Here is a 26,253-nt window from a genome sequence, read left to right as displayed (position 1 = left end):
TGGACTCAACATTGTGTCATACGCAGACGACACCCAACTCATCCTTTCCCTATCCAACGAACCCAACACCGTCAGACACAACTTTCGAAATGGCATGGAAGCCGTCGCCAAATGGATGAAAAACAGCTGTCTAAAACTAAACACAAACAAAACGGAAGTACTCATCATGCGCCCAAACCCAGATGCCTGAAACGACACCTGGTGGCCCCCCGCCCTCGGAAGCCCGCCCACCCCCACGGACCATGCACGCAACCCCGGAATCATCCTGGACTCAGAGCTCAAAATGGACCGCCAGATCAATTCCGTCTCGTCCTCCTGCTTCCACACCCTCCGCATTGTACGTAAGACCTTCAAATGTATCCCCCTCGAACACAGAAAGACCATCACTCATGCCCTGGCTCTACTAGGGCAATGCACTCTATGCCGGAATAAACAAAAACCTCACCCGCAAGCTACAGATCATCCAAAACGCCGCCGCAAGACTGGTACTCAACCTGACCAGCCATTGCCACATCTCCCAGCACCTACGCACACTCCCCTGGCTCCCCTTCGAAGCTAGAGTAACCTTCAAGATGCTAACCCAGACTCACAAGGCCCTCCACGACGCCGGACCAGCATACCTGAAAAGCCGACTCAAATTCCACGCACCCCAAGGACCCTACGATCAGCCCAGCTCTCCTACGGCGTGGTCCCCGCACCAGAAAGACCAGATCGGGAGGCCGCGCCTTCTCCTTCCACACGGCCAGTGCCTGGAACAACCTTCTGCTCCACCTCAGGCAGATAGCATCGCTCCCCATCTTTGCAAGAAACCTCAAAACCTGGCTCTATGACAGACCCCTTCTTGATGGACTGGAATCTACGAACACCCTCACACCCCCAGCACCTTTATACCCTTATGGGTGAGTAGTCTCGCTTAGCAAACACCTGATTTGATTTTGATTTGTCTTCTAATGTGTTTTATGCATAATACAAAGGCTATTTTTATATAAGCTTGTGTGGAGTTTCTTTTGTGGTGTGCCTAGTGTGTCGCTGCTGTGTGAGGTGTTGTGCAAACACTTGACACATTGCCTCTGGTATAAGCCTGACTGTTATGGCAAGTTACCAAGAGGGTGAGCAGTGATTATCTTCAGTGTGTAACTCCCTTGAACTGACTAGAGTTGTGAATTATGCCTGGCTTGGGCGCATGCCCTAGCCAATCAGAAATCTCATTTCTAACATTCAGGTATAAGTTTCTTAGGAGGACTTTCATGCAAACACTAAATTCCAAATCAAAATATAACAGCTGCATAGTTGTTGAGAAATATGGTTAATCTCTACTGACATATGTGCCCTCAGGTGCACAAGGCATGTCCGCATACAGGGTAGACGTATTATAGCTTATTGGATACCAATGGCGAGTATGGGTATGCCAGTAGGTATGAAGTAGAGAGTCACTCTTAGTCTCAATCAGAGCTCAAGATAATGGGTTTAAGGACACAAATATATAGAAATGTTATTTCCCATATTTTTCCTCTATAGTCATATTTTGTCATTTGCTATACTGTTTGTGTATTACTGTATGAGTTGTTGCGCAATTAACCTAAACATTTCAATTCTCTATGATAGGAATCAAACAACAGAGTCAAATCGCACATTCACCTATGCACAGAGTTCATCACCACTAAGCTGTACACAAAATAATTCCTTCTCCTCTTCGCTCACAAACACGACTCCAGACAACCATGAATCAATGAATACAAAAAAAAAACAACCACGTGGCATGCGTGCCACGTTTATCAACGTGCTATGGCTCTAGGCAAGTGTTAGAAATATGCTGTACAAATATAGGAGTCACAACATGTCCTTCCATGAGAAATTGATGTATATTGCCAACTGTGTGTTCTCCATTATATAGCCATTGGTTCCTTCCTGCTGGCATTGGCACTCACGCCAAGCAGTGGGTGGTGTTGAGGTTCACCTGCAGAGGAGTGGGTTCATATCCTGAGCTGTTATCCTAGGTGGGATATGTGTGCATGGACAAAGCAATACCATGCACAGTTACTACAATTCAATGCTTCATAGTTCAATTTCCACCAGTTTAACAAGCTCTGAAATCCAAAATGCCTTCGCAAATAAAGACTCAAACAGAGCGCTGGCTGCATTTTACATCTTTATGTAATACATTGATTTGACTTTGTTACAGCTGGGGCCTGTCTCATGCCAATCTAGTTATTCACATGAGGCTAATGCAGACATATTTAGAAAAGGAAAGAATGGTCACTCATGCAAAACAAATCACAATGTTTTATTTCAACTCACAGCTTCCAGTCCACTCCAATTCTGCACCCTTTCTAAGATGTTGCTTCACATGATAGATTTTTTCAATATTCTGTACAGATTTCCTGTAAGGTTCACTAAGATTTGAAATTAAATGAAACACAGTTCTTATATGTTTTCTGGTGCTTTTATTTACTTCATTTCATCTCATAAATCTCCCTTAAGGAGCATGCCATCCTTGTAATCAATGTGTTACAAAAAGGTGTATATTCATTATGCACAGGTTTTTTTTATTAATCTCAAGTTTACACACATGCCTAGACGTTCTCTGATTTTCCAAAATCACAACTGGGCCAGAAGTACTATTGTATGATAAGAACATAAATTCTTTAACTCTTCTCATACCTTGTCTCTTTTGATTATGGGGACGTTGTACACTTTATGTTCTACGGGTTTTGGCCCTTGTTTCAACATTTTGCAATGTCCCAAACCATTACCATTCCTTCACCTTGCCTACAAACCTGGATAACGTTTATCATTAGTAATACTCAACATCTGATTTCCCTTTGGCACCTTGCACTTTGGTGCCTTGTTCTCTCCTTTAAGTCACTTTCTTCTTGGTGTTTCTAGCCTTAATTAAAACCGTGTCTGCAGCTGTACTTGCGCATGGTACCTTGTATGCCATCAATTTAGTTTATTTCTCCCTTGTCTCTCTTACACATTCAGCTGTGGTTTCAGTACTATACCAATCCTCAATCTTCCATGAATAATGTTATTATTCATCTTCAGCATTAATAGACTTTCTCGTAAGCTCACTAGTTTATATTAATCACTTACAAGTTGCTGCTAATTCCCTCAAGAGAGGCATTCCAAAAGCCAATTATGAGTATGTGAAATAGTACTCATGCTGTAATACACCTAGTCACACTGCCTGTGGCTAAATGGTCACATAATCTTTACACTAAATTAAATTAATGGTTTTGTTTTGATGAATTTCGTTTTTTAATGAAAACTCTTTTGGTAGACATGAAAACCATTTTCATACGTTTCTTTTTTTCCACACTCGGAGTCAACTCTCAAAGGCATTTAGAAGTATATTAAGTAGTAATCCTGGAGTATTACAACACAAAAGCGAAGAAGTACACCAAAGGATATTTTACAATTTTTAAGTATTTGTAGATCTAATTAAATTTTTTATAACTTTTAATTTTTATCTCTTTCCACTTCGAGCATTATTTGATGATGGATTATCCCAATTGAATTGATTTTAAAAGACAACTGTTAAGTTTGAAAACTGTATATTTTATATTTATGTGCTTTTATGGTTAAACCTAACCGCAATAACGTTTTTGAACTGAACTGAACAACACAAAAGTACTACTTCAAAATCTCACAGATACCTTTGCAAATTGGCCACAAGGATCTTACTTGATCATGCAGGTTTTCTTTCTCTCGCTGTACCCCTTTAATAGATTTGCTACCTTTCGAATAAGAGTGTAAACTATGCATGCATTATTTATGTGGATAGCTGAAACACGTCAACATTTTCTCCCTTCTGAATCTCCTCTAGTCTGGGTAATGTTTCATACATTAGCATACTTCAGCTAGTAATGGGTTTAGTAACAATGATTTATTCCGTTCACGTGTGAAACGTTCTCCCCAAGTGACATTAAACACTCATTACACATAACTCTCCATTGTTTCCAATGCATCGCTGGAGTCCCTGCGATTGTTAACAATTCTGGTGGTGGTGTCAGTGGCTACACTTTTTCTTCTCTCATAGCACTCCACTCAAATATGTAGAAATAATATGCTATAATGCATGCATTTTAATACTATACAAGAAGGCACTGTTTTGGGGAAAATAGACTCCCTAGTTGCACATCAAGAACTGGACAAAGCAGTCTCCCATAATCATGCTATACATTATTTTACTATACTGAATATGTATATATCCACTACAACTACTGGCGAGACTTCTTGTCTAACAGTATCTTCTGTGTGTAGTCTCTCTGATTCTGTTTCCAATTCAAATTGCTAATATTTGAAAATCATATAAATAACAGAGCTTGTCCCTAAGAAGCTCTGAGCATACAAACAAGACTCTGTGATGACCTGACATGACATACCTGTTGCAGACAAGAAATATTTGGTAAAATGCATTTAATGATCACTAAAAAAAGTCCACACAAAGAACTTGTACAAATCCAAACGTGGGTGCAAACTCCCATTTGCACCAGGATGGCTATTATAATTTGTATGATAATAGCCCACTCTGCGGTTGGTTGGCTACACAATTTGCGCCAGATAAAACTTCTCACGTTAAAAGCCTGCAACCTTAAGAACGGTGGAGAACACACACTACAAGGACATTATTTTCAATTTTGATGAGCAAAAATCAAATTGTGATATATTTGTGCACCAATTAAGAACCAACCTTCTGGTATGGGCATTTTACTGGATAGACAATTTTCCTGTTGGCATTGCACATTCAGTGCTATGAAGCCCAAAAAGTGTTTATTATTGAAGAACACATTTTGAAATAACTTAATCTCAGTGTGCACACTACTATAATATCTGTCCTTACTGACTTTAATAAAGGTTTGCACTTTTCAAAGCACAATGTTTCCCTCTAAAACAAGTAAGATCTCATTCTCAGATTGAAACAAGTATGCACTGTCTGAGTCACCCCTTCTTGGATCAAAGTGTGTGCAGAGACCTGCACACTCGTGACGTGAACAACATACACCTACCGCCAACTGCTAAGCTTCACACATGACAACATTGTTCAAATACAGGAATGTTGTGATTAGGAGACCACAAGCACCACCTTCAAAACTTTTGTTGTGTTTGGATACTGTAATGATTTATAGTACACAAAAGGCAGGGCTGTCAATCATAACATCAGGGATGCCCAGTGTAGAGTCAGGGCGTTTCACCTCATGCAATTCATGCAACTGATGTCCGCTATAATGCCAGGAATGCACATCACAGTGACTGGGAGGAACACCGAATGTCAGGAAGATTCTCCTGAGTTCAGTGGGGATGCAGTCTATCTCAGTTCTAATTACACACGCAGACACTCCTACACACAAACACACATGCTCAGAAGCCCACACAGACACACACAATTAGCAGACACAGAGGGCTTGATTAGATCTCGGTAGATGGGTTACTCAGTCACAACGGTGAAGGATATCCCGTCCGCTGAAATATAAACGGATATCCGCAGAGATCTAAATCAGTGCCAGAATTTCCTGCCTTGATTCAATCTTTTCCCACACCCTCTAACCTTCATCTCACTTACATTTCCTTCATAGGGGGGCATGCCGCCCTCATCTATTGCTCCGTGCAGCCAAACAAAGGACATAGAACTCTTCATTCAACTTGTATTGTTGATAACTCAATTAATAGGCCTCTTATCTTGTAAAAATTTACATTTTTAACCCTTGCATAACAAGCATCAAAGAGCCTTACCTTGAACATTTGCTTGACTTTCTGGCGGGGGAGGTTAACGTTTAGCTTGTGCATGAGCTGCAGTACTTCGTTGATGCTGAGGTTGCTGTCACCGTTTTTGTCGGCTTCATCAAATGTTTGCTTCAACCACATTTAACTGAGGTTAAGGAAGACAAGAGATTGTAGTTCCACTCTAGACATCATACAATATCCATTCACAAATACTCAATGTTGTGTCTATCATACACCAAATGACAGATGTCTATGATATTTTTCCCAAAAAGGAATCAAGGACCTCATTTTGAAACTAGCCGTGATCTTGTTGTTTGTCGAGAACAATGCATCTAGCCTTACATAAAGGATTTGTCACTGTAAAATGGCGTCTTTCTTGCACCCAGATATGTTGACTTACAAAATAACCTTAATTCTCTGGTTAGTGTGCACATCTTGACACACTAAGGGCCCTGCTGGTCAAACTGTAAGTTTATTCACATTTAGTTTGCAGTTTCAGTCATAGGGCCTGATTTAGAGTTTGGTGGGTGTGATACTCCATCATAAACATTTCAATGTATTACAAGTGCATGTTATCCTATAGCACTTGCAATATGGTGGATGGGATATCCATCATATTTTCAATGGAGTCTCCCATTCACAAAATTCATAATCATCCCTCCAGAAATGAGACCATAGTCATTAGAAACAGCAGAATTGTGGATTCACTACACCCTAAACAAGTTCACATTGTGGTATATTGAGATGGGTGAACTTCAACACACACATAAAAACACTTCTTTGCTATACAACTTAAAACACGGAATGACACCTACACTAAAGTGAAGTCTAATAAGAGAAAGAAAATAAAGTATGCCTAGAAGCAAAGCCAGGCTACTGTACTAAGATGGGTTAGAAGGGCGATTGAGCTGGTAATGACATCTCCTGGCTTAGCCTGAAGCCAAGATTTGGATGCCAACTCTTTAGGCGATTAACATATGATGCGGAGATAAATTAATACTCAAATACATGTTATGGTTGGCACTCTTACATGATTCTGTGCATGTCTCAGAGAGGCCTATGGTGGTCATAAAAAGTTCAGCAGATGTGCAGAACCTGCCAAAAAATGGTTGATGCCCCATCAGCCAAACTTGTAGCACACCTGACTCATTTGGAGATAAGCAACGCACCAGGTTTCCAGCGGGTGTTGCACCCTCAGATTGCTCTGCTGTCCGAAACCTTTAATCAAGGGCCGATATGCCACAGGCTAGAAGGTCTGTTCTATGAAGGGTGGTCCTTCCGAGGTGCACTTTTCTTGTTTAGGACCACCAGGAAAAGTCTGAGGTGTGCTCTAAAATAGGGTGACAATCAACAATGGAGAACTTTCCAAGCCTCATCTCCCATTATCAAAGGATATTGGTCCCGTGTTCTCTGGCGCTTGGACAAGCTGTCTTCATCGCTTATACCCGCCATTAGGTACTTGAGCCCAGTGATCCATGTTCTTGCCTCTTCTCCACTGGAGGACACCAGATCCAGAGATTCCATGTGATCTCCATAGTAGATGCTGAAGCAGCAGTTGGGATCGAAGCTGCCATCTGCGTAGCGCTGGAATATCTCAGATTGCTTCCCTTCGCATACTTCCTGGATGGAATCGATGGAAACTGGCAGAAAAAAAGTGGGACATCATTACCATCAGAAGAGAATAACTAAATATGATGTTGACTTAATTGTGAAGCAAGGGGCACCATTGTTCATTGTGGTTCAGAATCAACTAAAGGCAAATTAAAACGTATAGATTTCTGTTCTCAACATGGACTGTGCTATATTTTCTTTAGTTTGCTACTTCCCCTTTTTAATGACCATTCAGTACCAAAGAAGCTAGGTCTCAACATATATTACAGGCAGATTGGATCTATCCTTATTTAAACTCTGTCTGCCCTACTACATGGGGCATCCTCTGAAGCCCTCTGATAAGCAAGGGCTTGATCACTCGCCTCTTCTGATGCCAATCAGCAGTGGCCTTCAGTTAAAAGTGGTCCTTTTTACATGAAAACATCAAAGGTGGCACAATTACCTCATATGTTTATAATTGGACTATTAATAATACGCTTCAGAATGGATGTATGACATCACAACGCATGCTTTTACAACGCATGCCTTTACCACGCAACTTTTACAATGCAAGTCATTACAACGACTTGCGTTGGGGGGAGCTGGATAGTGAATAGTGTAATTTACTATTCCAACTCCAGTCTCCGTGGATAGTAGGGAAGGTTTTGGATAGTAAATTAAACTATTCCCTATCCTACAGCGCCCACCAGCGCAAGTCGTTGTAACGACTTGCGTTGTAAAAGTTGCGTGGTAAAGGTAGTGCGTGGTAAAAGTTGCGTTGTAAATGCTGTTCCCCATCAGAATCACTCATTTGTAATTTTATAGGAAAGGTCACTTATGCAAAGCATCTTCACAATTTTTGGGATCTCATGACCTGGGTGGCCATTAACCATTCACCCTGAAATCAGGCAATCCTGTAAACTTTGACAAGTTGGGAAAGATTGTTTGAGGCACTCATAAGTTACACTGTAAGCGTTGTGTCTTTTTTGGGACTTTTATTGAAATTAGTACACTGAACATGCATAGCTTAAAAAATTGACGCACATGATTAGTATTTCTTTGCGTTGGAGCTCGAATGATGCAAAGCAGTGTAAAAGCCAATACCAATAAACTTTCTAGTGCAAAATGTATTTTGCCCTAAAATGGTTGACCGAACCTTCAACGCTAATGGCGTTGCATTGCGTAATGGTGAATGCAAATAGAGCGCAATGGGTAGGAACATCACACAAATTCCTGGAAAGCCAGATCTGCTAGTGAAATGACCTGATTTTGCGAAAACCTAATGCTAAATTAAAGCCGGCACAAGTTGGGCCAAGCAGAGTATTGTGTAATAGGTACATCATGAGTCATTTAATTAAAATTGCACATTTAAGCAGCTTACCAAAGGGCACTTGTCAGTGCATATACATTTGTATTGGAGGGAGTAACTTGAGTATGGATGTCATGCAAGGCCCCACTGTCACAACGTTGCACCAGGGAGCAACACTTTTTGTGCAAGTCTGAACGATGAGATCAGCACTCCCAACTCTTTATAAATATGGCAAAGGCACAATGTTGTAACTTTTGTGAAATGCAGCCTCAATTGCTGCCAAATTTCAAACAGCTGATCTGATAATCAGACCAAAATTGAAAATAGGTCGAAACGAGTGATTTCCCCGGTTTTCCATAAAGAAGCATTGGTGAGTGCAAGTTGTGTTTTTAAATGTAGGTTGCCCAAATACTGCAAAGCCTCTTCACAGCATATGAACAGAATACATTCGAAATTTTATTTTCACCTAAAAGTGTTGTCAAGCCGACAAACTGCATAACCTCATAGCGATATCAAGTTTGTCTCATTTGTATAACTTTGAATCTGAACAAAAATTCGGCCTAGCAATGTTTTGGGGAATATTTTTCCCGCAAAAAACATTTTTCAATAGATTTGGGGGATATTTACAATAATATGTTGGAACGCAGTATTATACCAAAATTCTTACCACGCTCAGACATTTTTGAAACCAGGGATGTGCCAAAAATATAGCGAACCCCTGGATCGGATTGTCAGAAAAAGTGATGCTCCGGTGGGATTAGGGGCTTGTAAATATGCCCCTTGGTCTGCAAAGAAGTAGGGGGCATATTAGCAACAAATAGCGATATTTATCGCTAAATGAGCTTAGCGCATTTTTTTATCGCCGCACATCGCCGGATATTATCGCTGAGATAACGTGCTATTAGCAACATTTATCTCAAAAGTGATAAAATATCCGTCGATAGCGGCTAAATGCATGAATATCGCTGGAAATCCAGCAATATTCAAGCATTATCGCTAATGTGGTCTTAACCTGAATATCCACCTCCCATTGGATATACAGGTTAAGAAGTGGTCTGAGCAGGCATTAGGTTTTAGCCATATTCTCGCTTAGCGCAAATTTTTTTATCGCTTCGCCTGTTTTGCTAATAGGCGATAGCTGTGTTAGCGACTTCTTTCAGTCGCTAACAGGTTGTTTACGCCCACTTTGCATGTCATTAGCGATAAATATCGCTGACATGCAAAGCGGGCCCCAAACCGGTCGCTATCGCCTAAAAGCTGTCGCTAACTGTTGTTAGCGACAGCTTGCTAATAAGGCGATAAAATTATCGCTGCTTTCGTGGGAAAAAGTCCCGCTAAACTGGCGATAATGCTCTTGATAATATGCCCCTAGGTTCGTTGGAGTAGAGGGAATCAAACACAATCTTTTCATTCAACATTTCACACGCATTTTTCATTTTTTTACCTCTGTGAATTTTTTTAAAACGACATTAAAAAGATCTAAAGACAAATTTTGCATAGGGCAAGCGCCCCTTCCTCATCTGAGCGGAGTAAGGAGCAGCAGGTATGAAACATAATAACATGTATAATGATACACAGATTTCTAGGTTCATTTGATGTTTTACTGTTTAAAATGCTTTATTAAGAGAGTAAGACAACGTAAAACATCAGTAAATAATCCATAATAGCAGGAAACCATAACAGCAAGGAGAATAATGCGAAACAGTGATAAAAAAGGATCCCTATGGAATAAAACCATACTGAATACAAATGCATTTTAAATAATTTTTTGATAAGGGAGAGAAAAGAAAGGAAGAGGAGAAGAGAGAGAGTCATCTGATGTTTTAACTTGGCTGATACATAAACCATGGTACTTGCAGAGCGCCAGTAAGGCCCGAGCCACGACTTGTTTTGAGAATAGCCACACAGTATGATTTTACAAACTAGGAATCCAAATGGAACTCAATTGCAGAGTAGGTAACCGGGTAACAGGGACCCTGGCTTCGATCCACCCCTCTCCACCTACCTTGATACCGCTGGTTTAAAGATTAAGGGTCAACGCGCCATGTCTGATAGCAACAGCGCTGAGATAAGTCATGTAAGCTGCTTACTCCTTCTCAGCTCCTGTGGCTGCCACGTTGTCGCAGACATGAAAGCAGGGCCATGATCTTTCGAAACAATCAACTCCAGCTACCCCTGCCCAACAGAGGAAAGCTTCTAATTTTCAACAAATTACATTTATTTTGATTCCTAAATCCCCAATGCCAGTTCTCTGTTTTCAGCAGCTTGTCCACAGTCTTTGATCTGGGAAGAGACAAGCAATGTGCCAGGGTGAAACATGGCATCCCGGGTAAGAGGAGTGGCCAGTTTTCCCATTGGCTATTTGGACATCACCATCTTCGTCTTCAGGTTAAACATGGCAATATTATAAGTACCGTGGCAATTTTGTTAGTTGAGCACATGTTAAATATAATGATATTGCTGTGTATGGCTTCCATAGGAAGACAGTGGCGTGACTAACTCGATCGGAATGCTGTGATGTCACAAGAGTGGTTAACCAGAGTGGTTAACCACAGTTGTGAAGTGATACAGAGGAAGCGCTCACTTCCCCTTTGTGCTGGTGCCTCAGCTGTGTTTCAAGACACCAGCGCTCAGCATAGGAGTCGTAGTTGGCATTCTCACCAACCTTCGGGGAGAGGTTTGTAAAAAAATCATTCCAAAAAAATACCTCTTCGCCGGATCTCTCGTCCGTCGTCACCGCATCACTCCTCCATCTTCTTGCTGTGTCTCTCCCAGCCTGGAACAAAAAGCACATCAAGGTTCCCCATACCAATCACAATGCTGCAATGCAGCTTTGTGATTGGTCTGAGTGCTGTGGTTCGGCACTCAGCTAGGGAATAAGAGCCTGGGCATGTTCTCCACGCAGCCTGCATGGAGAACATGCAAATTACGCATGAATGTTTGGCCGGCCCGAGAGGGCCAGCCAATCAGTATTTGCACACTTAGAGTGTGCCCACCACTCCTCCCCCATGCTCTAAGAGCAGAGCAGCCCTGCCCGAAAAGACGCCCAGCAGGAACAACAAGTTATTATCATTTTATTTTTCCTTTATTTCCAGTGAGGCGTCGCTCCCCTGCCTTAGCGTAGGAGCCGCCACTGGTGACAGGCCATGAGGTTATTTTTATTTCAATTTGGATAGGGAGCATGGATTGATTGACAGTCATGGGGATGCAGAGCAGAAGGCACATTGTCATCATGGTCCATTACATTTAAAGAGAGGGGGGTTGAGGGTGGCCTATTTACCATTTAGTGTGGTGACTGGCAGAAGGCCGGGTATTTTTTTATATTTGGAAATGGATACCAAGTATTTATTTGTATTATTTTATTTTGTTTTGGGAGCTTGTGGGTGTTTATGCCAAGGGCGGTGTGGGGGAGTGTCAGCGAAATTATTATTTATAAACACATTTTTTATATGTTATATAGAGTTCCTCCATTACTGCGCTGTCCCTGTGTATATGCTGTAAGAAGGGCTGATGATTTAGGTGTCCATATACAGCATAACATAGCAGACCTATAACCTGTAAATAACAGGAAAGTTATTCACCTCAGAGTTTTGAGTGACATGTTAGAAAGTTTGAGCTTCGCCCTCATTGTCTGTTTCATGTCACTCAGAACCCCACGATGAATAACTTCTGCATTTGCCACAGTTACCCATCTATAATTGTATATATAAATTCAACACTAAGCAATTATATCACCTGTAACACATTTCCATTATATCCCACTCATGCTTCAATTTTTCTGTATCTCAGCTCTATAAATATTAGGTGGCAATAGAACTAAATTCACGGTACCCAATTAACTCACCTCACAAACACTGAAGCTGAGGTACTGGGTTTTCCGGAACCCAGTGGTGTCAGGGTACACCCTAAGACCTCAAGTACTTTCCTGATTCAGACACAGAAACTCAGAGTCTTCTAGGTGAAGTCAAAGATCGAATTTATTGTCTGCAACCAAGTAACAGGCGTCCTAGAAGTACAACGCGGTGTATATTCTCAGGAGACTGCTCTGCGTTGGAAGTCGTGGGATTTAACTCTGCGACCTTCAGTGCACAGCAGATGTTGGCAAGGAGCATTCATTTCACCAAGCCATTTAACTGGCTTAATATGCTGGCGCTAATTATGGGCCGTCTGTCTGCCGTGGACGTCACAGACGGAGAAGCAAATGTAGGTTACGTTGGGATATCGAACATTGATCGATCATGGTGTCAGTCTGACAATTGTTGGCACAGTTGCTCGTTCCTGATGGGTTTGTAATAGGTGCCCTTGCCTACCCCCTGAAGGCACAGATTGACAGGGTGGCGTTCGCACAGCCTGGCACCGTGCACCCAGTAGATCCGTGCAAGGGAGAGTGTGAAGGCCTCTCTACAAGCAGATGGCTTCATGTGTAATGCAGGGCCCAACAGGGTCAGACCGGGACAGAAGATAGGAGCAGGACCCACAATAAAAGTGCCCTCATTAGTGAATTAGATAGCTAAAAAACAGTGGCCCATGTTTGCAAATTGGGGCGATTTTGAATTTATAGATACTGTGCATAAGTGTTTTACAATTTATAGAAGACTCCTTGGATTTGAGCTTCCTGCAAGCAATGCTTGTTTTAATAACAGGGAAATCAACAGTAAAAACGGGAGCACAAGACTATAAAACAGGCCCACAAACAGACATAAAACATCCCGCACACTCACCTTTTAGACCAGCCTGACTCTGGGGCCAGATGACACTGTGATAGTGTTTGCCACTTGATTGTAGCAGGTCTGTGCAAATGTTTTCTGGGACTTACTGTTGGACCTTTGCTGTGAGGTTATGTCTGGCCTTTTTCCCAGGACAAGGGGCACAAAGAAACTACTGGGAAGTACAACTGTTTGGTACTGGGGTTTCTCCTCACTGCCCCTAGATATGGTTGATCCCAAAATGTAGCCAAGATTGTTAGGTTGAGAATATAAAAAAGAGTAAATCTATGCTAGTGGTTCACTATCCCTCAATTTTTTCCAGGTTAAGCCTAGATGCAGTTTTCCAGACATGTGTCTGGAAATGTTTTGCCAATGGCTGTTTTCACACAAACAAACACACACATACATATTTGTGCATGCAAAAATCTGGCAAGTGGCACTTTGTTTTCCATTTTTTGTCCCCACGTGGAATTCATTTTCCCTTTGGAGAACCCACTTTCCGAAATCTCCTACAATTTTGAGAGTGGTCCCTTCCCTCCCAGAAGAGACATTTGTTCTCCCTTGTCCTGATGCTAATTTGCCAACTATTACAGGGTAGGAAGAGATCAGGCACGAGTACATTAATACATTTTTCAATGGTCTACCAGGGCCTCATGGAGCCAACCTTGACTCATGGAACGGCATAAAGAGACATATTGGATTTCAGGGGACAGTGTTTGGAAACCATCAAGTTGTGCAGTGGCGTAACGAACCTTGAGGGGCCCCCCCTGCAGGGTAAGTGAAGGGGCCCCCTCCGGACTCAAACTAGTGCTCCCCAGCAGAAGTGCGGTGCTGACGGGGCCCCCTAGAGGGTGAGGGCCCCCCCGCACCGCGGGGGCTGCAGGGGCCTGTGTTACGCCCCTAAAGTTGTGCTGGACATTTTAGATACCCTCAAAGTACTGAAATCTTCATGGTCTTGTGTCTCAGAATGATCAGTTGAAATTGATTTAGTGCAACAGTGATTGAGGGAGCCTGGGAGGCCAGCTAGCATTTTAATTTCAACTGCAGAAGTACCGAGCTCCGATAATCTTGAATACCAATGTTTGCAGTAAAACGAAAAATTGTAACAGGCATCTACAGGCTTGGGGCAGCACAAAGGCCAGCGGCAGTATCTCATGTCAAGGTCCAGTGGGGACAACGGCATTAAATCTTTGCTCTTAAAGGTCTCTTTGAAGTTGCAGGAGTCCCTGCACATCATGACTTCCATCAGGGAAGGATCGCGACCCCTAGGATACAGATCCAACAGAATAGAGACAGATGAGGTGATTGAGAAGAGGATGATGGAGACTTATTTGTGACGATAATAAAAGGATTATTTCATCTTTGCAAGTACAGCAAGACTGATGACCACCGTCACTCCTGCAGGATTGGCTGATCTGCATGTTTCGGTCACTCTTGTACTGTTTCTTTCGAACACTGGATCCACTTGTTCCACTGCCGCTTGTCCTTCCTTCAGGCAAGGTATTGACCAATCTCTTAATGGCAGACACATAGCCAGCACATGGTTTTCTTTGGCCTACTGGTGCTTTGGTCACCTCAGACAACTGCTCAAAGTGGTATAACAACTGTCAGGGAGTCTTCAATGCAGGACGTCATCCCATTTTGGCCTTAATTTGAGTGAGACAGGCCACACAATGACCCGGGTCCATAGGAGCAAGAGTACAGGTCTCACATGGCAAGTGGAGGGCCAATGCTTCTTGTTGTACTGGGCATATTGGTCCAGAATATGTTCAGTTTAGGGGCAGAGATGGGCAGGGGCCTAGCTCCAATATGGACTGTGCTAGTTCTAAAAAAGCTGGACCGTCAGGCTTTTCCCTAAGATCGTCAACCACGTTCAGTTTAAAGAGCAGTCGGGTAATGATTCCAGCACAATATTAAAAGAAAGTTTCTCTCTTCTGCAGGCTATAAAGTGGTGGCGAGAGGGCCACAGATAACAAAGAGGGAAATGGCTGGGATGAAGGGGAGGTCAAATGCATCACCTGCCATTGCAGAAGGAACCATGCAACAAAGTCACAACAGAGGGGAACATACATAGGGGGGGGGGTGAATCTGCAGTGGGAAAACACTGCCTTGTGCACACATCCCTGCTAACAACTCAGGAATGCCGATTACTCCATAACAACACACTCCACACACTGTCCAAGGATTTGAGTCCAAGTAGAAGGGAGCACATAGAATTTACATACACTAAATAGTAGAGAAATAGCGTCCATCACAAAACAGTCACACTGCTACCAACCTCACCATGCCTTCAGCTCTATATGTATTTACTCGATGGTGACTGAAAGAAGGGTCGCCTTGGTTCCAAGAGAGTTTAAGCCAGTCTGGGGCACACCTGAGCAGACACCAAGTTAAAAATGCTGCAACCAGGAAACATACCAGCGGGAGGGAGAAAAGTGCATGATGGACAATTGTAATACGAAGCACAGGACATTTATCTATACAGCTAATCTGTTATGGTATCATTTTTACATTTATGAGGAGATTAACTACCTCCAGGGTTCTAGGCTCGCTGTTTCCTTGATAGTCAGTCCTTTAGCTGGTTCTGTTATTCCTAAAAGTTTAACTCCGCTTCAGATCTAAGATTACCTTTCGGATTTTCATCCGGATTCTTCGGAGAATTTCCAAGTGAACTTTGAGTTTTTTTGTTTTTGTAGGTTAGTAAGTGTTAGAACTGGGGGTCTCTAGTTGGCAGAGGTAGGTACCACTGTCCAAATTGGGACCCTTGCTTCTAGTCAGGGCAAGGAGATAACCCTCTGAGATAACCCCTGCTCACCCTCTAGGTAGCTTGGCACGAGCAGTCTAGGCTAACCAGAGGCAATGCGTAAAGTATTTGTACCAACACTCACAGTAACACAGTGAAAACACCACAAACTGACTCCACAACTGTTTAGAAAAATAAAGGTATTTAATCTAAACTACACAAGACCAAAACGACAAAAATCCAACATACACAGTTCAAGAATATGGTTTCAAAACAGTTCTTAAGGTTGCGTTAAAATTCTTTAGGTTGCGATAGAGAATTCTCTACGTTGCGATAGAATTCTCTACAGATGCGTGAAAAGTTCACAGTTGCGTCACGTTTACTCACAGTACCTTTTAGTTGCAACAAAGTTCCAAAAGCAGAAGCTGGTGCGGTGGAAAACAAGCGATGCGTTGATCCTGAGACCCTGGGGAGGCGTTTGCGATTACCCCACTGCAGCAGCGGGCGTGTTGCGATGAATCCAGTCTGTATGGGGAGGAAGGCCACTTGTATGGATTCCAGTGCGTAGGTTCCGTAGGAAGTCTGTTCTCGCAAAGGCATGATGCCACGATCTCGTAGGGGCTGCGACGATCTCCGGGGCGACGATGCGCGGTCCAGCGGTGATCCTCTCTCTCGCAGCTCCTCGATGCGATGGTTCTGCGACGATGCTCGCAGTGACGTGATGCGCTCCGCAAGCAAGCAGTGCGGCGTTCTCACCCAGCGCCGACAGGCTCTGCGACGACACTCGCAGCGATGTTCGACTTTCCCGCACCGGTCTGGTGCGTCCCGCAAATGAAGGATGCGACGGCTCTGGCAGCGGCGTCAGGCGCTGGGACGATCTTGACCTTCGTAGCGGCGGTAAACTTCTCGCACTGTCGGGGATGCGCTCCGCAAGCGAGCGATGCGACATTTTTCAATTGCAAAAGTCTCTCAAGCTTAGTTTCAAGCTTCCCAGCACAGGTACAACTTCCAGAGGCCCCACAACTGGATCAAGCACTCTAGGAAGGACAGAACTCTCTCAGCAGAGTTCAGGGAAGCCGGGGGTGAAGTCCTTTTGTTCCTGGGACTTCAGAACAGGAGCCAGCTCTTCTCAGGCCCTTGGAGATTCCTTCAAGACAGGGGACACAGCACACTAGCAACGTCCTTCCCCTCTCCTTGGCAGCAAAGCAACAGCAGGTCAGTCCAGCAGAGCAACAGCAGGACAGTCTTCCTTCTTCAGTTTCAGATTTCTCGTTGGCAGAGGTTCCTTCTTGATTACAGGATGATCTAATTTTCTGTTGTCAGGGGTCCTGTACTTATACCCCTAAAGTCTTTGTTCTCTCTGTGCATGTGGGCCCTGAGCCCGGTCTGAACCAGTTCTGGGTGTTTCCTGAGTACTTTGTTTTGCTGGCTTCTTCTTTCCTTTCAGAGTGAGGGGCAGGGTCGACAGCCGCCCAGCAGGAGGTGGACGCAGGATTGTGGAAGGCAGGCACAGCCCTATTCAGGCCCAGGTGCTAACTCCTCCCACCACTCCAGTTGCAAATGCAGTCATCCCCAGCCTTTGTCACTCTCAAACCAGACAGTCAATCCACAAACAGGCCAAGGCACACAGAAAGGTCAGACAAGAGAACAGCAACTTTCTAAAAGTGCTGTTCTCAAACACAGGATTTAAAAACAACCTTTCCTAAAAGATGTGTTATTAAATTCTGAGTTCAGGGATACTAGATACTTATGTCCTATCTTGTTCCTATGGGAAGAAATGCTGTTAACCACTGTAGCCAGCATCCCCCATGTTAATCTATGGAGCAAGATAGCCTTACAATAGTGAAAAACGAAAATGGCTGCCATTCACTATCAGAGCATGTTACCTGCACTAGTATATGCTCTACCTTTTACATACACTGCACCCTGCCCAGGGGGGTACCTTGGGCCTTCCATAGGGGTGACTGATGTGCACAAAAAGGGACGGGTTAGGCCTGGTCAGTGGGGACACTGACCAGGAGGACATGGCAGTTTCTAAACTGCACACAGGCACGCAGTGGCAGGCCTGAGACACCATTTTAGGGCTACTCATGTGGGTGGCACAATCAGTGCTGCAGGCCCACTAGTAGCATCTGTCATCACCAGCCCTGGCACACCCAGTGCACTTTACTAGGGACTTCATGGCGATACAAATATGCCAAACATGTATATCCAATCAGAATAACAATTTACATAGGGAGCACTTACACTCTGGCACTGATCAGCAGTGGCAGAGTGTCCAAAGCATCTAAACCAGCAAAAACGAAATCCAGCACAGCATCAAAAATACAGGAGGTAGAGGCAAAAAGATAGGGGGAAACCACGCCAAAGATGCCAGGTCTAACAGTAAGTAATTTGAGGGATTTGTCTGGCTTTATTAATACGATGTAATGTATTGTTTTTGCTGTGACTCAGCTAACATTGCCAAATACTAGTTCGAAATTTGAAATGTCATCAAAATGAAATGTATTGGTCGGTTAATTACATGTTTGTTTGGTTCCTGCGTCTTTATTTCACATGTTTCCTGGGGATACATTCCCTCACCGGGCCACCTGGCTCATATGTGCATTTACTCCGTTTTTTTGCTACTATCTAGCGGTAGTGGCATGTTGGCTGCAAACTGCGAACCTCACAGCTGCAATGTTTATAGTCATGAATATGTCAAGTTGCATTTTTAAGGTGTAGCACATATATAATACAAAACTGTTTCTGCTGAAGGGCGCAACCGAGATCTCTCTGTGGACTGTAAAACCAAAAAAAAAGACATTGTAAGGAGTTAGGGGCATATGTATCAAGCCCTACTCCCGTTTGCAAATTAACTGATTCTCAGAATTGGCCCGTTTGCGAACGGGAAAAGGCCTTTTGGCATGTATCATCCCAAAAGTGTATCGCAAATTAGAGAATCGCAAAGTTTGCGATTCTCTATTTTGCAATTACATTTAAGGAATCGCAAATTAAGCAAATATGTTGTGCGATTTCTGCTTAAGAAATCACAAATTACCACCAACTTCAAGTTGGTGGTAATTTGCGATTTCTTTGAAAAATGCACTTTTTGGCATTTTTCAAAGTGCCATGTGGTGCACATACATGCCCTTAGAGCATGTATGTGTGCCACATGCGCACAAATGCTCATTTCAGGGGTGCATCAGGGTTTCCTTTGGACACCCTGGCACCCTTGAATATGCATTCTCAATTTGCGATTCTCAAATTGCGAATCGCAAATTGAGAATGTCTTCCCATGCATTCCCATGGGCCTCCTGGCCCATAGGAATGAATGGGAAGGTATTCCTTAATTTTGATTCGTAATATGCTAATCGCAATTAAGGAATGCCAAGAAATCGCTAACTATTTGCGAATTTTTAATTACATCTCGTTTGCGATTCTCAAATAGAGATTCTCAAAAAATTTGATACATATACCCCTTAATCCTTTAAACAAGATAACCTTTTAAGAAAATGCAGACTTGCCTACGGCTAGCAAAGAACCTTTAATTCCCTAAGTAGCTTGTAATTTATTTCGATTGGATCCTTCTTTCAGAGCGGCGGGTGTCTCCTGTTCTCCGACTCTTAATAGCATCATTGGTTTGCAGACAAAGCAACGTGAAGAGAATATATACCTTTCCGGCGCAGTGTGCGGCGAGACGGCAGGCAGCCAGCCGTGACCCATATCAATCCTGACACGGGATGATTGGATGGCACGGAGAAATGTATCCTTTGCAGCCGTGACTCATGTAAGGGAAAAATAAAATTATCACCCAACATGAAGATTGTGATTTCCCGTGCATAGCCTCGCTAAATCATTTTACGAATTCCCCACTGAATAAAAGAGTGTTTAAAACTAGCATGCTGGCGTCATGAGGCGAATGGATTCAGGACCTGTGCAGGAACCTGCAGGTCTGCTCCCACCAAGGTAGGCAGCTCGTCAATGAACAGCTTCCGGATTCGTTTGGGGGGATGCTCAAAATTAGTATTCAGCCTGCATAATTAGATAAGAGTCACGATTTTGCAATTATATGAAATTGCAAAATTATGTTTATTTTTTTATTTTTTAAATGCTCCTTTGCAAAATTCTGCTGTTGTACGGGGCGCTTATAAGAAGTTAGGGGCATATTTATCAAAAAAATCATGTTAGGGAAAGAGCAGAAATGTAAATGTGTTTATTTGTAAAGCGCACGGCTGCCCACGCGACGTGGCGTCCCGGCGCTGCACTCATACCGCTGTGGAACCCTTCCTGGCTTTTACATGTGAAATGTCCACTCCTGGGGACCCCCAAGGTGAAGCCAGGCATCCCAGCGCTGCTGGGGCCGTTGTGGAAATAAGCAAGCTATTGCCCAGAGTGGGACCCATGATTAGACTAGGCACCGAGGCGAAAATTATCAGGTCTGGGGAGATTGAGTCCAAGAGCCGCCGAGGCGGTAATTGAACCCTTGTCCCGGGCCAGACCTCTGCATCAGGGTCTGCCGCTCTAACCATTGAGCCACGCTTCTCCACATGCACCATATTTAACACTAATCTGTGAACTCTTGTCTTTTCTCTGTCATGGTGCACAATGCGCTGGCTTGCACCGACGCAGGCACCCTTACACCATGGGCGCCTGCACTGAAAACAGGGCTGTTAGGCACAAAAACAATCCCCTGAGGCATTTTCCTCTTTCTGTGTGCGCTGCAGAATATAGATATTTCTCCTTGTTATGCCTCCCGGGGAAGGCGTGGCATTTTGACACATTTCCAGGTCTACCAGTGGTGAATCTGGGAATGAGCTAAAATCCATTTGTGTGGTCCACCCGTGAACGCCTCTCTGGGGCAGAGTAACGAAAAGCAGCGGTCTGAGCTGCGCTACTCCAGATTTATCACGCCACTCAGAGCCAAGGAGGCTTTGCGAGGCTTGGTAAATTAATATAATTTAAGAGTTGTGTCGCTCTTGCACCTAGCTGTGTGACCAAGGGCAGCACAACTCATTGATAAATTTGGCCCTTCATTTTTTTGAGGGGGAAATTAGGACATATCTCTAAGGGGCTGATTACAAGTCTGGTGGTCCCTGGGCCGCCACACTCATGGTGAGGTGGTCAGACTGCTGGATTACAACTTTCTGTGCAGTTCTGGCAGTGGACTACTGGCTGTGCGCGTGGCAGAGAGGAAATACAATATGCTAACGGGAGTGGCGCAGTCCAGCCAAGCATATTTCCAGTTCCTCCATTGCAAGCCTCTTCATGGCAGTGAGCCCGCCACGAAAAGGCTGGCAGTCGGGAAACAAAGGGGGCCCTACAAGGCCAACATGCCCCCTGACATGGGGATGCATTCAGGGGGGCACAAGATATGCCCCCCTGTCTGCTTGCACCCCCAGTTCCAGCACGGCATGGATTTCGCAGTCCATGGCAGGCTGGAACAATTTTGCTGTTCCAAGTGCGGTGCCCTTTTTCATGGCACCGCTTTGGAAACGGTAAAAGGACCGTCCTGCATGAGTTCAACTTGTAATCAGGTGGGCGGTCTTTGCACGGCTGTGATAGCGGAGAGACAGTGCAGGAGCACCAAAGTCATAATTGGGCACTAAGTTCTTTTTCACTTTTTATTTCTGATGAAAAAGAATTAGAAACAAGCATTTACAATGCAACGGTTTCGCCTTTGGAAATGTTAAAGCTATTTGCAATGTAAATGACAATGCCATTTATTTGTCTGTTTTCAAAACCAACACATAAATACAAATGTTGTCATTTACAATGCCAATAGCTCAAACTTTTCCAAAGGCGAAACCGTTGCATTATAAATGCTTGTTTTTTTAAGTTAATGGACTTGGGACAATGGAGGCCAGAATTTGCCAAAGGGTCACCCGTTTCAACAAGAAGAGGAAACCTACAATAAAATGTAGGGCTCGTTCCAATTCTGAAAATGTACCCCCTAAATTACATTTTGGGGGACGATATACATGAGTGAAACTTGTGGCTTCTGAAGATAAATTGCACCCTGTTGGGGGAGTTCTTAAAAACGTTCATATTTTGGGCTTGTTTTAAGCATCATGCCCATTAAGACGCGCTCCCACTACTTGATAAAGTGTTTGCCTTAATTGACAGAATTGCGCTTGCAATTTAAACCTGGGTAGTAAAATAGTTCCCACTACTCGCAATATTTGGTCAAAGAAGAAACAGCTGCAAAGGGATTTCAGGTTGCTCAATTGATGAGAATGAGTTAAAACTCTCTTGCAGTTCCAATGCTTTTTAAGAAGGCCGGGTTGGCTGAACAGGGAAAGGGTGCAAAATAATAGGGCAGTTTTCGTGGATAGATCTTGCAATTTGCCAGTTGCAAAAAGCATTTGGCATGTTACAACTTGCTTTCAATTACGGGAAAAGTGGGGCCTGTTTCGGTTCTGCTATGCAGGTTTGTTGAAGATCACACATTTGGTCAACTAAGAAAACCGTAATTAGAACACAGCTCTTCCGGTTCATCTGTTGACAATGTGACATCTTTGGGCGTGGCTGCCAGCAAGTATGGGAACTGTATGCCTTGAGGAAATCGCCATCCTGCTCGATATTAGATGTGTTTAGCCTGTCTCAAAGCACTCCCATTTAAAAAAAGATGTGGATACAGAAGCAATGGTGCAAAGGGGCGATTTGTCTAATTTAGACGGACTGGCAACATTTACATGTGATGACGTCGTGGGGGAGTGCTGGCATATAAACATGCTGGGTTACGCTCCCTTGAGACCCGACGTGCTCCCACCCTCCGCCTAACAAGGGCTGCAGATGACGTCTAAAGGCAATCTCGTTCACATTGTTTGCATCTTATAACTAAACTACAAGTCCCCAAAAACTACCAGAAAGGCTCAAATGCCATAAACTCCATCCACTCAGAGGTTCACTATTGGCTGAATGCATGCTCAATCACTCATTCACTGTACTAGTATTGTTTAAAAAAAAAAGGGCGGAAATGTAAGAGTTTTACGGTATGGAATTTATGAGTGTAACAAATTATAAAAATTCACAATGGAATATTGCATAGGGCTGTATGTATTTTTCTTTTAATATGAATGCCAACTTGTTTGTGGCACCCCTGGTGCAACCCCTTGTTCTTCATACGTTACACTGCTCAAAGAACACCAAACAAATTCACCTGCCTCTTCGATGCAACCTCGCTTGGCAGACAAGCCTGGTTGTGCAATTACACGATCGATTTTTAAGTGTGGTGGAGAGGCGCGTGCCATTTACTCCACACTGCAAAGACGCTGATCAATAGTTCGTGTACTGACGACCTCTGTATTGGGCGGCAAGGCATTCCCAGGATGGCATGATATCTATTTATACAAGGCGGCCATGTGACCACCTCCAGCCCAGCATGTCACTAGCCACTAAATTCGAGGATTTAATAAATGCGCAGACTGCGGCTGAAGGGTGGGGGCGCCAAAAGACATTGAGATGAAAGCTGGGCTGCACCGGAAGCCTGTGTTGCGTCAACAGGTGCTCCCAGGTAGGAAGCAGCGCTAACAGGTGACTAGGCACACTTGAGCCTCACACAGACAGGTGCGTTCAAGGCCCACCCCTCCCGCCCATGCCCAGAAGTGGTTTACCTTCAGGATGAGGTCCGTGTGGTGCTGGTCCAGCATGTTGGCCCTTCTGGAGGAGGTGATGATGACCCGGCCGTACCTCCCCGGCGTCCGCAGGTCGGAGTACAGGCGGTGCTTGGAGCGGTTCACCGGGATGAGGCTGTCCACCAGGTTGCGCTCGATCTTGGCCAGGCTGTGCTGCGGGGCTAGCAGGTACTCCACGTTGTCCTCTATCCGGTAGCGGCTGAAGCTGGCGCCCAGCAGGATGGAGATGAGAACCGGAGCCGAGGCGAAGAACACCGGGTGGCTGGCGATGAAGTGGCCGAGTCTGGAGAAAGACGTCCTCAGTCCCCTGTGCAGAACCTGCCGCAACATCCTAGTGCAAAGGGAGCTCAGGAGAAGGAGGCGCGCTTGCGGGGATCCCGCCAGGCTCGGATATCCGCTCATAGACCTCGAGGCGACACCCCGTGAACGCGCGCACCGGGGCTCTGGGGTGGCTCCCAAGCCGGCTCTCCTGGGGAGGGGGCGGTGGGGAGAGGCTCGGTAGCGCCGGGCCGGCTAAAATAGAGTGTAAATGATAGCAAAAGATCACGAGAGGACTGGAGAAATCAATACCAAGTGTATAAGATGAAGGAAAACAATGAGCGCCCGTTCTGTGAAACAAGTCAGGTCCCGGGCCGTGCTGTGATTGGCTGACGTCACGGGGGTGTCCCGGGACGGCAGCCAATCACAGCGCGGCCCGGGAAATGACGTCACTGGGGTGTCCCGGGCCTGCAGCCAATCACAGCGCGGCCCGGGACACACGTCAACAAGGGGCGGGGCTTAAAAAAACACCGCGAAACGCCCCCGAATCGCGTTTTCAAGAGAAAGCGCGATTGACAGCCTCTGTCTCCCAATGGCTAGCCTCCATTTATGGAGCTAGCCAATGATAGACAGAGGCGGGTCATCACCCAACATAGAACTCAAGAGGTTTTGCTAGCGCATGCGCACTACGTGCGCACTTGCAGGCAAAACCTAAAAAGTTAATTTCCAGATTTGGTTTCTCACATTAACAAATGTTGCTAGAGTTTTTCCTGAAAGTATTTAAAAAAACTAACACATTTCATCAAATTTAATTACATTAGCAAAATTTTCAAAGAATTTTGCAAAATATGCAAAAGCAAAATCCCCAAATTTGTATACATTTGGTCTGGATGTTAAACTGAAGTTAAGCCCTGTTTCAGCACAAAAGATGTATACATAGCAATAAGACGGTAAGAAAGGTGCATGGGATCGAAGCAGCCCAATATACTTGTTTTACAGATGATCAACAAATAATGTTTGGTGATTCAGATCAAATTATGCCTAGGCTGTGTCTCCTTTTTTTGGTACTCACGGTGAACGTCCACTTTGTATTTGGACTATCACCTCTGCAGCCCTAAGAAATAGTCACCCAAACCACCAAGCAGTGAAGTTATGAAATATTAGGCCTGGGGTTGTCTAAAAGGTTATTAACAGTTCTTCAGACTTTTAGGCAGACATTAATTTGAGCTGGTGGTTTCCGGTGCTCGGAACCTACACTTAATTGTCAGCACCCGCTCTAGTGACAACCCGCCACATGGTGTCACTGTCTGAGATGTGCACAACAATCATGTTTATTAAATCAAATAACATTGAAAACGAACAATACCAGCATCTCATGCCATTATTATGGATGTGGTCCCTGAAATAGTCAGAATTTTAACCGATGGTTAGGTGTTATGTTGGTACTGTCATTAACAGCGCATGCTGCAAGCGGCAGACGCCTTCCGAGAAGGACCCTGGCATTTAAGTTTATACAAATTAATGACTGCTTTTAGGTCTTTTGACAGCAATAAAGTAGGACACCAATTCCCATGAATGGACACAATGAAATGCACTCTCTGGACTACATTGATTATTGGTAATGTAATTTATTTATATTTTACTTATTAGACTTCAAAGTGACTCCTCATTTAATAAGTGGTTAAGCGCAAACATACTAGATGCTGGGAGATTCATTTCAGAGCACTGCTTTCAACAGTCATCTCCTGCTCAATTCATTCAATTAGGTTATTTGACAGAACTTGGCTATGAGTAAGTTGATGTTACAAAAACCATGAAAATAGAATCCAGGATGCTGCACTGCTCAATACCAAAATTGCCTCTCTAGAGATGGCCTAACACATGACAACATTGATGTTAATGGGTTGAGGTCAATAATGGCTTGATGACATCCTAAATGAGTGTCAAGAGATGCCCATGGAGTTTTAATGTCCTTCCCATTTCACTACTCTTTCCCTGAACTGTCCTTCATTTAAGAATGAGGTGCCTGGAGCAGTACTTAATTTGAGCCGGTGGTTTCCAGGGCTCAGTACTGGCACTTAATTGTTGACACCGAGACTTAAGACACCTGCCACATGGTGGCGCTGTTTGTATAATTTAGAGACGTGCAGAACAGCAATTGTTTACTAATTCAGTATGCATTAGACACAACTAATTCCTGTCGCCCAAGCAATTTTCATAGCTTCGGGGGCCTGGATTAGGCTGAAATGTCACACTTGTAGCAGTGTGCTGGTTAGTAGTTGTGTAGGTACTGTCATTGGCAACACT

The 26,253-nt window shown here is 44.0% G+C and overlaps 1 protein-coding gene across 1 annotated transcript in view; it reads right to left on the bottom strand.

Annotated features, from left to right (window-relative positions):
- The window catches only part of PLCH2 (phospholipase C eta 2), a 631,566-nt gene that overhangs the window by 519,441 nt on the left and 85,872 nt on the right, over positions 1-26,253 (bottom strand). The window contains exons 3-4 of the mRNA XM_078642469.1: positions 7,121-7,364; positions 5,734-5,863 (exon numbers count right to left, since the gene is read on the bottom strand). Coding sequence (XP_078498595.1) covers positions 5,734-5,863; positions 7,121-7,364 — 374 coding nt within the window. The remainder of the gene's footprint in view (positions 1-5,733; positions 5,864-7,120; positions 7,365-26,253) is intronic.

This window comes from Lissotriton helveticus, chromosome 5_1 (genome assembly GCF_964261635.1).
Source record: "Lissotriton helveticus chromosome 5_1, aLisHel1.1, whole genome shotgun sequence".
In the NCBI taxonomy this organism is placed as follows: domain Eukaryota; kingdom Metazoa; phylum Chordata; class Amphibia; order Caudata; family Salamandridae; genus Lissotriton; species Lissotriton helveticus.
This window is presented reverse-complemented; position numbering and strand designations above follow the sequence as displayed.